Source organism: Phocoena phocoena, chromosome 6 (genome assembly GCF_963924675.1).
Source record: "Phocoena phocoena chromosome 6, mPhoPho1.1, whole genome shotgun sequence".
NCBI lineage: Eukaryota > Metazoa > Chordata > Mammalia > Artiodactyla > Phocoenidae > Phocoena > Phocoena phocoena.
This window is the reverse complement of record NC_089224.1, coordinates 59,514,311-59,529,278: the sequence shown is the minus strand read 5'-3', so window position 1 is coordinate 59,529,278 and position 14,968 is coordinate 59,514,311. Positions and strand designations below refer to the sequence as shown.

The 14,968-nt window shown below is 42.2% G+C and overlaps 1 protein-coding gene across 1 annotated transcript; it reads left to right on the top strand.

Annotated features, from left to right (window-relative positions):
* Positions 1-976: 976 nt before the first annotated feature.
* MLANA (melan-A) lies at positions 977-10,114 on the top strand. Its single transcript, XM_065879712.1, has 4 exons — positions 977-1,053; positions 3,554-3,650; positions 8,618-8,731; positions 10,046-10,114. Exons 1-4 carry the CDS (start codon positions 977-979, stop codon positions 10,112-10,114), a joined length of 357 nt encoding a protein of 118 aa, XP_065735784.1.
* The last annotated feature ends 4,854 nt before the right edge of the window (positions 10,115-14,968 follow it).

Genomic DNA, 14,968 nt, shown 5'->3' with positions numbered 1-14,968 from the left:
TGAGGTGCATTTGATGAGCCCACACTGTTTGCCAAGGCTCAAAGCTGGAGGTATAGATTTACAAAAACAACTTAATGCAAAATTAATTAAGTTTTGTGTCTATCATTTTGAGCACAGAGTTCACCCCTACATTATTCACCTGAGATGATCAGTGAGTTCAAGTGTGATTTCTTCTTTACAACAGGGAAGGGAAAATTACACATGAAATGCCCCAAGGAATGGGTTCGTGGGGTAAACTCTCTGCTCCTCACTCCCACTTCTCTTCAGCTGTTTTAAACAGGCTCATTAATACAACTCTATGGGGACCAGACCTTTGGGATTCATGAGAACAATAAGAGGGAAGAAAAAAGCACACTAGCAAGGAGAGAAGAGAAACCATTGTTGATTTTTAGCAAGCACGCTCTAATCATGACCACTGAAGTTCATGAGCTTTTTTTCTATTTGTTTGTATCATAGTTTAAAATTTTGTATTTTGGGGCAGTTTCATTTTTTGGAAAATGGGCTTGGAGGATGCTGTGCTAGGCCACACACACATTATGTCATCATAGCCTTCTATTTGTCCAATGATCAATATAAAATAATACCTTTGGAGAGAAATAACTCCTCTTATTAACCACAGTCTTGGATCAGGGAAAGTAAGGAATAAAAATGCTTCTTGTTTGTTTCTCTACAAGTTTATGGTATAGAGTCAAATTAAAGGTTACTTTTTTTCCCCCCCAAATTATAACTCAGTTTGAAAGTACTTTCCTTTTGTTTGTGGTTCCTTCTTTGAACCTGAGCGATTTCCACTTGATATTAGTGAAAGAAGGAGGTGCAAAGCCTCTCACAGGGAGAAACCAGAGGGTTCGGCTGTCATTCCTGGTCACCTAGCGAGAATGTCTTTGTGGGTGTTTATGAGATGTAAGAACATGCTGGATGCGTGAAATGACACTTGTGTGCCCCTGCTGTTAGGTGACCTGAGGCCTGACCCCACAAGATGCCAAGAAAAGAGGCTCACTACATCTATGGTTCCCCCAAGAAGGGGCACGGCCATTCCTACATCACAGCTGAAGAGTAAGTTCAAAACCAGATGCAGCAGGGTTTCCAGTTTGTCTTTTGCTTACACAGCCTGCTGGCTTCCCCCAGCACATGCCTGTCTGTAAAACTCTCTAGTGTCTATTTCTCCAGAAAGTAAAGACCCTGGCAATGAGGTGAGGAGACCCTGTGATCCTACAAGGGACCTCAAGCTTCTCTGAGGCCAAGGAGGCAAGGAGGTAGGAAAGGTAAAAAGCTGGATCTTGCCATTTTTGTCTGCATTCTTGGCTATGAGGCATTCATTGTAGGTTCTCAGGCTGAATAAACATCTGTCTGGGAGCAAGATGCCTCTTTCCTCAAGCCTTGCCTGTCTACTCCACTCAGGCTTCCGGATGTGGTTTGCAGACAGAACAAAGGCAAGTTGCCAAAGGGCAAGTGAGGATGAAGGGTAGATGTGTGTGACTCCACCTGCTGACTGACTCCAAGGTGAAGAGGGTCATAACCTTTGCATCAATACTTTATCCTAAAGAAAGGTGTTTCGTATTATGAATTAATTTAAAATAAGTATTTACATGATTAGACATTTCTAAGTGCTAAGCATTGTATAATACCAGCCCAAGATGCTATTCTTGCCTTTGAAAAAATCTTACAACCTAGGGGGAGAGTTAGGCATGGGAGTAATTTCGGCAAGTGTATGTGCTGTGATGGGAACACAGGCTGTAGGACACACTCTGCATGGATGAGAGTGGGCAAGGTCGGGGGATAGTGGCAGGGCCCCCCCCCAACCCCGAGTGGAGACTCCAACAGGAAAAACGAGGAACCTGGTTTTTATGTGGACCATCTCTTAAGTGGTCTGCTCAGAACTTTCTGCAAACCTGCTCTCTCGGGAAAGAACTGTTGAATAGCTTTACCAGAATGACCTAGCAGGGGCAAGAGACATGAAGAACCCATCAAGGGCACCGAGGAGGAGTTCAGGCTGGAGCATTTCCTCAGAAGACCCTAGTGGGATTCTCTAACATCCCTGCATGGTCAACTGGGAGTGGAGGTGGGGAGATCTTCTGAAAAAATGTCCCAAGAGCAAAAATATACTCTTGCACATGGTATTAGGTAGGATATTTTTCAGCTCTTGTATGATGACTCAACAGACTCTGTGAAACCACCGTCAAGAGAGGTTCTCAGTTGAGGGGGCATAAGCCGTCTATAGAGCTTGTGAAAATGCAGCTTCCTAGGCACTGCTACCCAAGAGGCTGACTCAGTAGGTCTGGGGGTGGGGGGCACAGGATCTGCACTTTATTTTATTTTATTTTTTGCGGTACGCGGGCCTCTCACCACTGTGGCCCTTCCCGCCGCGGAGTAGCACATCCCAGTGTTCTCGGCTCTCACTAGGCGTGTGTGAGTGCAATGTACCTGTGCATGAAGAGCTGGAACAGAAGGCTTCCCTGGTGGCGCAGTGGTTAAGAGTCTGCCTGCCAGTGCAGGGGACATGGGTTCGAGCCCTGGTCTGGGAAGATCCCACATGCCGCGGAGCAACTAAGCCCATGCGCCACAACTACTGAGCCTGCGCTCTAGAGTCCACGAGCCACAACTACTGAAGCCCGTGTGCCTAGAGCCCGTGCTCCGCAACAAGAGAAGCCACCGCAGTGAGAAGCCTGTGCACCAAAATGAAGACCTGACGCAGCCAAAAATAAGTAAATTGAAAAAAAAAAATAAAAGAGCTGGAACAGAGCTCTATGTGTGTCAAAATGTCCAAGGGGGTGACCACAGACCTGGGGGGTGGAATTAGACCACAGGCATGCTGGGAGTTGAATCAGCTGCCTTCAGTCACGAGAGCCCATTGAATGTCCCCGTGACAGCTTCATTTCAGGAAAGGGCGATGCAGCAGGAAGGACACTGGCTGGGTACCTCGGGCCAGTCGCTGGGAATGCTGGTTCTGCCACTCTCTGGTTGTACAACCTTGGGCATTTTACCAGCCTAAAATCTTGAGGATGTCAGATGTGAAATGGACATCCTACCCACCCCAGTGGATTGTTACAGGCCTATAGTGGGGTGCTTGCACCAGTGCTTGGCGGGGTTGTTGTGAGAATTCGATAATCTAATGCATGTAGAATGGTGCCCAGCTTACAGCAGACATTAAGTCAGTGTTCCTTTCCACTTCTTTTTTGTGGACTGATAGTTGGGGAAAATGTTTTAAACTAGCCCTAATGAACAGAAAAGATAAACATGTTGTCTCAATAAATATGTTGTCCACGTAAGGGTCAGTTGCTACTGCACCTGTTGCACTTGGAACTTGGGTGCTGGGGCCCAGGCCAGTTAGCACTGCTGCTGTGGGCACACACCTGAGAGGCTTCCAGAGATGGTCCTGTCCCTGGGTACGGGTGCTGGAGGCCTGGTGGGTGCTTGGTGTGGTGTGGAGTGGGACACTCCTTGGGGACTGCTCTGACTGCAAAGCCCCTGTGAAGAGAACACATTGATGCACATTTCATTATAATCTGGAACAAGGTTTCTGTACCAAGATGTATTTGTCTATCTCTCGGGCCAGGGCTGCAGGGATTGGCATCCTGACAGTGATCCTGGGAATTTTACTGCTCATCACCTGCTGGTACTGTAGAAGACGAAGTGGATACAGAAGCTTGAAGGTGGTAAAGTTCCCACTGCTGTGTCCCTCCAGATCAAGGACCTCCTTTCTCCTTCTTTCTCTGAATTTCTGGGGAGTGGGGGGACATTCTCATGATCACCTCTAGCTCTGATTCCTGGTTCCAATGAGTCTTTCTCTACATTGTACTTCTTGTAACTCTTCCTTTGCCTCTGCCCACGTGTGAACACCAATCAGGAACTTGGTCCATGTTTTTGGTTCCACTCACAGGAAACTCGAGTGCCTATCTGTGGGTGTAGCTGAACACTAATGGTTTGTGGGGCACAGGAGAAGGGTTCGTGGTTCTCTTGCACAGTGAACAGCAGCATTTGAGACACTCCAGATCTTACCAATCCTTCTGGGGATTCCCACTGGCTCTGTTACTCCACTTAGAGGCCTGCTCCTCTCACCTTGCCTCTTCACCCCTTTCCTCCCAGGTTGCCTGGGAATTCCAAGTTCTTCTAACTCTGTTAGCAAGCAACCCATCATACCCAGGACCCATCCAGCCATCAGTGCAGTGAGGAAACCATCCACCCCTCAGCAGCACAAAAGACCACCAGGTTTTTAACAGATTCCTTCCTCCACTGATGACCAATGTGGTTTTAATAGGATTTTTGCTCCTTTACCCATACGAGCAGGAAGTTAACAAATGACACGGTCCAGCCTTGGGGTAGCAGGATCTTCCACACATGAGAAACATCAACAGAGTCTCTAAACTGTAAAGACGACAGGTTTCAGAAACCTTGCTTCAAAGCCAGGTAGCACTTTGGAACTTAAGCATTCTCCACTGTGAGAAATGGGATGGAAGGAGAGTTGCAACTTGCTCTCTCTCTTTCTTTCTCTCTCTCTCCCTCTCTGCCTTGTTATTGCAGATCTGAAAGCTTCTGAGGTTGATAAGTAATGGAAAAAAATTTATATTTACAAAAGATGTTGGAAAGTTCCAGTCCTCATTCAGCAAGCACTTCATGCAGAGAAAGAGGTTCTGTGATGGAGGGGAGGACTGGTCTGGGTGGAGGGTTGGAGCCTGCGGCAGTCTGAGGAGGAGAAAGGAAAGGGGAGATCTGTAGCTTCAAGTTCTTCTCCTCCTTGCCGGGAAGCCTGGGCAGTCCCATGTGTCCCTTTCCCTAATGCCCATCTTGCCATAGCGTCCCAGATACCAACCATGGAAGACAGGGTGACCTTGGGGGGATATAGCCACCAAGCAGCAGCCCTCCAGTGTGGTGACAGTTATGGGAAGGAGAAGTTTCTGAGCCTGAATAAGACTCCAGACCAAGTTCTGTAGCAAAGCCTTGGGTTAGGAGGTTAGGGATAAAACTCTTTGCTCTCTGCCACACACTCCATGTGTACCTCTAGCACTGGGTGATGACATTGCCTTGTAATTTGTTATTTACTTTTTGCTTCTTCACCCCTTCTCTTCCTCTTGTTTATGAGCTGGGACAGAGAATATTTCTTATTCATCTTTGTACCTCCAGTGCCTAGCACGGTGCCTGGCACACAGCACTCACCCAATCGTATGGCATAAGGAGTTGGTCTCATTGTCTGCCATTGACTTGCTTGGTGGTGTTAGATTTTCATTTCTCTGAGCCTCATTTACTCTATTATACACCTAGACACAGATGATATAGCATGATGTGTATCAGTTTTTAATATGTTTTCTTCTATAATTTAAAAAATTTCATTCTATGTTTGCATATTTAAAAAGTTTTTTAAAATAAATTTATTATTTATTTTATTTATTTACTTTTGGCTGCGTTGGGTCTTCGTTGCTTGCGCATGGGCTTTCTCCAGTTGCGGTGAGTGGGGGCTACTCTTGTTGCAGTGAGTGGGCTTCTCATTGCAGTGGCCTCTCTTGTTGCAGAACACAGGCTCTAGGAGTGCAGGCTTCAGTAGTTGTGGCTCGCGGGCTCAGTAGTTGTGGCTCGCAGGCTCTAGAGAGCAGGCTCAGTAGCTGTGGCGCACAGGCTTAGTTGCTCCGTGGCATGTGGGATCTTCCCAGACCAGGGCTCGAACCTGTGTCCCCTGTATTGGCAGGCGGACTCTTAACCACTGTGGCACCAGGGAAGCCCTATGTCTGCATAGTAAAAGAAAAATGATTTAGTCTTTCAAGGAGTAAAACCTCTACAAACTCAGTATGTTGGTACCCATTTCCTAACTGTCCACGATTGCTAGCTTGATGCTACCCAGACAAAAAGGCAATGTGTTTTGTTTTTCTTTTTCCTTTCTGTTTCAACACTCTCATCTTAAATGTGTTCACTTGAAGAGTAACAGTCTTAGTGTCGTGGGCTCAGACACTGAGCATTTTGCCTGGTGTAGTTCAAGTTCAACCTGCCACCCTCCATTCCTCCAGGTCTAGACCAGTGATTTGCAGAGTTTTTGGAATTTTTATGAGATAGAACTGTGTTTAAATTCCCTTTGTTCCCTAATGTTTAAAAATGCTGTCATTTATTTTTTAAATTAATATTAAATTATTGTTTTGAGACTTTCATATCTCCTGAAAAGCCATGTTGGGGACCAGCAGTCTAAGAAGTTTAGGCAAAATTATGTAAAATAGTGCATTAAGTACTGCATTTAATTACATACTCATCTCCCTGTCTCTCTTTGGTGATTCTATTTTCATTATAAAGCAGAAGAACATAAGTGATGATAAACGCAAATTTTGGGTACCTGAATCACTCCACATGTAGCAACCTTCATTAGGCTTTGAAATATGTTTATTCTCCCACTTACACTGACCACAGAATGGTAGAAAGGTTGGTTGGAATTAAGGTCTCCTAAAATTTCCCCTTTGGCTAACAATTCCCCTTAGATCTGAAAAACATCTTCTGAAAAGAAAGACTGCTTTTTGCAGCAATGTGTCTGAGAGGAAAATGATGTGTAAGGGAGTGGAAGCTGGCTTTCATATTTATCAGTTTTACTCTTTCACTTGGGAAGTTTAGGACATAATACTTTTAATTCTTGGGGAAGAATTTAAAGGCTCTGCTGATAGCTCAGTTTACACTCATGTCTTGCGGTGCCATGTCTCTCAATGTATGGTCAGGGGCCTTTGCACTTGAATCACCTAGGGTTCTTGCTAAAATGCAGATTCTGGGACCATCTCTGGTGGTGGGACCCAGGAACCTATGTTTTAACACACACACTGAAGTTTGATGCAAATACAGAGAATTGGCAGTGAACTGGGGAAGTGGCCCACGCTCCTATCCTATGGCAGGTGAGGATTTAAAAAAAAAAAAAAAAAGAAGAAGAATAAAAGCAATAATTGAGGTAAAGGGAGAGAATGCATTAAACACCTTACCTGAGATATATTGCTGGGAGTGGTGGAGCGCAGCAGAACCTCCCTGGGCCCTCATGTCAAAATTGGGGTTCTTGTGCTTATATCTTTCCAAGGGGTAGTGTCAATAATGATTTCAGACTAGAGTTTAGGAAAATTACTTCTTTACAGTCTGCACACTGCGTAGGTATCACCTCCAACCATGTGTGGCCTCATCCAATTGATGTTCCAAACACTTCTCCTCCCTGGGAGACCTGCCTTGATGCCCTTCTCTTCCAACCCAGTAACCCCAATAATCAGCCATGGTCTGAAGACAAGCCTGCAGAGGCACTGAACACCTGCACGGCCTCCCTGTTCCAGCCCCCCTCAGCCAGGACCACAGAGAGCTGCTCATGCCCTACTGGTGGATTGGGTTCAGATATGTTTGGGTCTGTATCTTCAAAAGATGAATTAGGTGCGAGCATTTAAAAGTAACAGTTTACATAAAAATCTTAATTTCTAGTTTCTTTTTTTTTAAAAATCAAAAGATCTGGCAAAAACTGGCAGCTATGCAGTGGTTTGTCCCTTTAGATGGGATATACACTCCCTCCTTTCCTATGGTCCCCACTTGACGTCCTCCTCCCTCTAAGTGTCTAAGCGTAGCTGAGTCACCCCAGGCACAGGCGATAAGAAATTGCATTGTCTGGAGAGCAGTGGTTCTCTGTGTGGCCCTGGACCAGCAGGATCCGCATCACCCAGGGAACTTGTTAGAAATACAAATTCGTGGGCCTTCACCCTAGACATACTATGTAAGAAATTCTGGGTGTGAGCCCAGGAGTCTGTGTTTAACAAACCCTCCAGGTGACGCTGATGCATTCTAAAGTTTGAGAACCACTGCTGTGGAGAATTTAACAGTAAAAGCAACTAAAAGTTAGTCTGCTTTTTATAATCACAATGTGCTAGCAATTTTAAACAATGTCAGTAATGAAATACTCCCCCTCACTAGGATGGACCGCTCCTGCAGTCCCCATTTTTGTATGTGTCTCTGCCTTGCATAAATGGTTGTCATTCTATTCTAGGGAGGGAAGGCATTGCCCCCTGAACCTATGCAAACCACCGAACTAAGCTTTTACCCACCCCTTCCCCAATAACTCAAGGTGCACGACAGCCTTTGACTGACTTGCCATCATTGTTGTGATGTGACTTGGAAGCTCAGTGCTACAGCCACAGCATTTCTATCACAACACAGGCATTTGTACTGTTTCAGATATTTTGCTGTCATTATGGGGAAGGCAGAAATAGACAGTGTCCCTGCTATCAAGTTGCTCATATGCTTGTCCTTACTGTGATACCAGCTCCTGCTTCACTAGCTCTGATCTCTTCCACTTGTAACCATTCTCTGAGAGCCATTTTTTAGATTCACTTTTTTTCCTTCCCTTCAAAAATATTCATTGACTAACTAGTGGGTGTCAGGCACCATACTAGGTGCTTCACCTTTAGTTAATTCCCACAACAATTCTGAGATGTAGGCGATATTATCTTCATATTACAGATGAAAACACTGGAATTCAGAGAGATAAAGTGACTAGCCTGAGGATACACAGCGAGTAAGTGGCAGAACCAAGATTAAAACCCATTTTTAAAACTTTGGCTTCTTCTTCTTTTCTTTAATGGACTCAATTATTTTTTCCTCACCCACTTACCTTCATGAATTCACATTTCAGGACAAAAGCATTCATGCTGGTACTCAAAGTACCTTAACCAGAAGATGTTCATGTGAGGGGCTTGGTCACCAGGACGCCAAACTGCCTTTTCAAGAGAACAATTGTGAACCTGTGGTAGGTTGAGATCCTGCATCTTGGTGTTTTTGTGTATGGCTGGTTTTAACTCAAATGAATAAAATTATTCCCATTTAGAAAGCAAGGGCAATGTGAATGTGCTTAATGCTACTGACTTTAAAAAGTGGTTAAAATGGTAAATTTTTGTTATGTATATTTTACCATAATAAAAAATAAACAGTAAGATTAAAAACAAGGGAATCATAGAGATTTTCTTAAATTGTGTCCTCTCATACCCAGATTTTCCAGGGTCAATAATGAGACCCCACATGTAAGATCTAAAGGAAGAATTTGGTTCTGGTTACAATATCCTTTTGTCTTATGTTTTTAGAATAATTGCCTTTGTCCTGAACATAGATATTACCTAACGGAGAAAAAAAAAGTACCTACTATTAACTGTATAGAGTTGCACTGTCCAAGAGGGTAGCCACTAGTCACACGTGGCTATTGAACACTTGAAACAGAGTTGTTTGAATTAAGATGTGCTGAAATACATACCAGATTTCAAAAACTTAGTATGAGGAAAAGAGTATAATTCATTAATGATTTTTTTATTGACTACATGTCGAAGTGATAATATTTTGGTAGGTGGGGTTAAATAAAATACATTAGTGAGATCAATTTTACCTGTTTCTCTTAATTTTTTAAACCGTAGCTACTAGAAATTTTAAAATCACATATGTGGTGCACTCTATTTCTATTGGACAGTGCTAGTATAGATGTAGTACGTCATAGTTTTTGAGAGCACTGACTCCAGAGCCAAGTTACTCCATGACTTACCAGTTGTGTGATCTTCGGCAAGTGACTTAACCTCCTTGTGCCTCAGTTTCCCGACCTGTAACATGAAAACCTTGAAAATACTCCCAGGGCTGTTGTGAGCATTAAATGAAGGCTGACACATTTGTGCTCTGTTGATAGTAGCAGTGGCCTTTAGACACGACTATAGGGATTTATGCTTGTGGTAAAGATGCAGTGCGATCAGTGTCTGTTTAACAGGATTCAAGAATTCATTAGTTAGGTTTGGGGCTTCTACTGACAAGGATAATCCAGGTATAAATAAGTTTCTGAAAATTTTGGGAAGCCACTTAGCCCTTTTCTTTCTCTGCCATTGTTTCCCCCAACAATGCTTCAACGTATATACTTGTGTAACCTAATAACGATTACCTCATTGGGTGGAAATTAGCTGTGGACAGTTACACAAGTTTCAATCCAGAGCAAAAGTATAAACATCATGCTAACTATTTTGACTTAATCCCTCTTCCAGAACCATATGTACTGCTGCCAAGCCCATGCTCTCCTTTCTCACCTTTACAGGTTCCCAACGCTCCACCTGCCTATGAGAAACTCTCCACAGAACAGTCACCACCACCTTACTCTCCGTGAGAGCCAGCGAGGCCCCTGAGAGATGCTGAAATGATTTCCCTCACACTTTTTGTTGAATTTGATGTGGACATGTAATGTTCTGCTTCAGAATGCTGTAGAAACAGTGTACATCGTCTCTACTATTAAGCTGGCTGTTAAATTCTTTATAGGGCAACTAGCAATACTGATGGAGGAAATGATAAGAAATATTAAAATGGGAAAAGCTTCATCAATAAACATTGTAATGGATGATACTCTCTGTGTCAGTAATAATAAATCTACAGTATTATTTTCTGAGGGAGATCTTTCAAGTATGTGTTCTGGGATCATCTGATTTCTTTTTAAGTTGAAATATGGCTAATAACTAACAAACTGCTATTCTGATTTTTGAAGACGCAGCCTCTTGACCTACATGAACTCTAACAGGACTGTTGCAGGTGAGTCTGTGCTGCAGAGCACTCACAAAGGATACCTTTACAGGTTTAAGACCAAGAGCTAAATGACCTCCCAAATTATAGTCAGATTCACCTGATCAGGAAAGTGTCAGTAATGTCCCTTTGTTTTCTAAAATTCCATGATGCTACAATAATATACTGCAGAGATCCTGTATCTTCAGCAATACATATCGTGCAGTTCTAATCACATTTCACTTCAAGGATCAATGCTATGATAATTAATGACAAGAACTTTCTGTTAAGCCAGAAGGTGGTGTAAGGACTAGTAAACAAGTAAAAGCTACTGTAGTTTGGCTGATGTCTTGTCTTAAATATTCCAAAGGCAATTTAGCTCCTTTGAGCTCCCAAATCCCTCTCAAAAGCACATGCAGAAGAAATCATAAGGGACCAGAAATTCTGGAATGGTGTCATTATTTGTATAAATATATTGCAATTTATCTGTGTGACATCTACATAACATCTGTCTATTTTTCTTTTCACTGAAAAATTTTTTTGGCTTAACTTATATCACCATCCTAAATGGAAAATCAGTATCATTTTTCATAAGTAGAGGATGATTATAAAAAATGAAGATAATGAAAGCAAATTACTTTTATTGAAACCTAGGAAGATACTGATGGTCACAGAATGCTGTCAACTTGAGACGTGCCCTCGTTATTAAAGAGGGAGATTAGCAAGAATCAGAGAAAATCTTTTGATCTAATTAGAAGGCTTGCAAGAGAAAGAAATGACTTGCTCACTCTGTGACTCACTGTTGTTTAATGCCAAGTCCGTAAACCACCTAAAATCACCTTGTGTCATTGGAAACGCCAGTGTGGCATAACTGCATCATTTTCACCAAAAGACAAGATTGCACAGAGAAAAAACACTGAATAAAGAGACATTACACACACTGAAAAAAAATGTCATTCCACAAAATACTAAAAGACCCTCCCCCACTGCCCTTCCTGATTCTGTCCAGTCTTAACACTTAAAATAAGCCCTCTCCCTCCCATTTTCAAACAAATAAATTCTGAAAAAGAAGAGTTCATTAGGATTTGGCCAGCGTCTGTCCTCATGACAGGGCCCTGAGCCTCAATCCTCCCCTTCTTATAGAAGAACCTGTGCCCCCCCAAGACCAACCACAGCTGCTTATTTATTTACTGTTGTGTGTCACTGAATCACCCCTTCACCCTGCTATAACCAATCCTCCTGTGATTAATAAAAGTGTTAGTGGGAATGCAAAAACAAATTTTTTTTGACGAAAGAATAAAGTTGGATCCCTATCTAACACCATCACAAAAATTAGCTCAAAAAAAAAAATCATAGAGCTAAGTATAGGAGTTAAGACTACTCCTTAGTTAAGATTTCTCCTTGTTTCTCTTAGGAGAAAACAAAAGAGTAAATCCTTGCAACGTTAGATTTGGTAATGGTTTCTTAGTTATGATGCAAAACCACAAGTAATGTTGGTAAATTGGAATTCATCAAAATTAAAAGCGCTGTGCTTCAAATGAAGGACAAATCAAGAAGGAGAAGACACACAGCACTGGGAGAAAATATCTGCAAGTGATATAACTGATAAGGGAATTGTATGTGGTATATATAAGTAACTTACAACTCAACAATAAAAAGAAAACCCAATTACAAAGTGAGCACATTTACCTCATTACTTATTTCTGTATATATTGAAAATCATGAGTTCACACTGATAACTCCAATCTTTTTGCGGTACGCGGGCCTCTCACTGTTGTGGCCTCTCCCGTTGCGGAGCACAGGCTCCGGACGCGCAGGCTCAGCGGCCATGGCTCACGGGCGCAGCCGCTCCACGGCATGTGGGATCCTCCCGGACCGGGGCACGAACCCGTGTCCCCTGCATCGGCAGGCGGACTCTCAACCACTGCGCCACCAGGGAAGCCCCGATAACTCCAATCTTAAATCAACTACAAAGGGTTCATTCTAACGTTTTTCATTCTGATCTCTTTTCATATTTTTAAATCAATTTCTCCCCATAGTGAGAAAATGGCTTCTGTTAATCTCAGATTACCAATTTACTGCATGAATCACCTTTGTAGGTAAGCATTTCACCATCTATCTTTCATGCTGTCCCACCCCCCTCAACAGATGCCCTCCAGTCCTTGTTCAGACCTCCAAGTCTTGCTGTGGACCACCACCAGCTCCCTAACTGGAACACACCTTCCCTGCTCAGGCGCCAATACCCCGTGCCCAAGCTTCTAACTATGGCTGCCTCCCCCTGACATAGACCTGCTATGGTACCCCCCGTTCAAACATCCAGATACTGGCCTCATGTGGCCAAGAAATAAATAAATAAATAAAGTTAGGAGAGAGAAAAGGTATTCTTAAAAAAAACCCAAAAAACAAAAAAAGTGTGATGCAAATTTGCAGAAAATCGAAATCAATCAAGGAGAGAATTTACTGCATACAAATCGAGAAGAAATATCCCAAAGTGCACAAAAATTATTAGTCATATACATCAGAAACATGACCCCTAGAAGGGATGGCCTTGAGAAAGAGTTGGAAAGAAGCACTTCCTTTTATCAAAGCTGGATTGTCTCCCATGAGAAAAAAGCTCAAGAAAGTTGTTCGGCAGCTTGGCTGAGTGCAAGTTCACTGAGCTAAGAAAATAATCAAAACAGACAAAAATTGGCTGAAGCAGTTTAAATTCCAGCTTTTCCCAAGTTGCCCCCACTGTTCCACAGGCAACCCTGGTCAGAGGTGGGAGAGTATCAGGAGACTCCCTGAATCATCAGGTCCCAAAGGAAGGGAGAGGTTTCAGCTGTGAGGGCTCAGGCATGAACATCACCTGCAGGTCTGATTCAGGTTTACAGCAGCCAACTCCTAAACATCCATAGCAGGACATCTGTGTTTTCTCTCCTTAAAAATAATTTAAATAAATCTCTTTTCAGATTAACTGCTTTTACTTAATTGATGCTACATTTGCTCAAATTGAAGTTTGATAGAATTGTAATTCCTAAGATAGTGTTTTGCAAATCTAGATGGTTATAATAAAATTCTTATGATATCAGACCATTAGACTCTAGAATTAGATCCATATATGTACTGTATTTAGGTTGAACTAAATGGTCCACTATTATTTAACCCATAATTGAATTTTTATATGATCAGGGAGAGACATTTAAATCAATAAAAACCATTTATATATGCTATGAACTGTCAGAAGAAATCTGTAAAAAAAAAAAAACTACTTATCTCAATAAATTTTGATTTAAAAAGTGATATAAAACAAGAACCCCACCGAATGTAAATTGATACAGCCACTGTGGAGAACACTATGGACGTTCCTTAGAAAACTAAAAATAGAATTACTATATGCCCCAGCAATCCCACTACTGGGCATACACCCAGAGAAAACCATAATTCAAAAAGACACATGCACCCCAATGTTCATTGCAGCACTATTTACAATAGTCAGGTCACGGAAGCCACCTAAATGCCCATTGACAGACGAATGGATAAAATGTGGTACATATATACAATGGAATATTACTCAGCCATAAAAAGGAACACAATTGGGTCATTTGTAGAGATGTGGATGGACCCAGAGACTGTCATACAGAGTGAAGTCAGTCAGAAAGAGAAAAACAAATATCATATATTAACGCATATACGTGGAACCTAGAAAAATGGTACAGATGAACCGGTTTGCAGGGCAGAAATAGAGACACAGATGTAGAGAACAAATGTATGGACACCAAGGGGGGAAAGCGGGGCGGGGGGACGGGGGTGGGATGAATTGGGAGATTGGGATGGACATGTATACACTAATATGTATAAAATGGATGACTAATAAGAAACTGCTGTACAAAAAAATAAAGTAAAATTTAAAAAAACTGATACTTCTTCAGAAGTTTGTATTTTCATATGGTTTTCCACCGATATGCTCATAGTGGATGAACCAACAGAATGTTCCAACATTCCAGGTGCTAAAAGATTGCTATGAGAACCATCTTTCCCCTTTGCAGTTGCAAATAAATTCTTTTTTTAAAAAACAAAACAAAAAAACCCCAAAACAAGAACCCCACCAAAAACAAAACCCCAAACAAAATTGAAAAAAACATCACCCCCAAATGAACCTATTAGTATTTTCATTAGTTTAGCACTAAACTCATAATTTGGGGGAGATAACACTTTGTTCATGATATTTTGTTGCTTAAATGTTTCTAAATTTTATAGTCAAAAAGCTTTCCTTTTAAAAATCCCCTTTCTCTATCCTTTCCAATCTAAATAGTGTCCATCTTTTTTCCCCCCTTAACCTCTCTGTTGCTACCATTACTGCCAGGTGACAGGTCTTCACATCACCTGCTCAACTCACCGAGTAATCAATTGGCCTCCCTGTCTCTAGTCAGGTGAATGATCGCAGCTACTATTTATTAACATTTACTATGTGGCAGGCATTATCTTA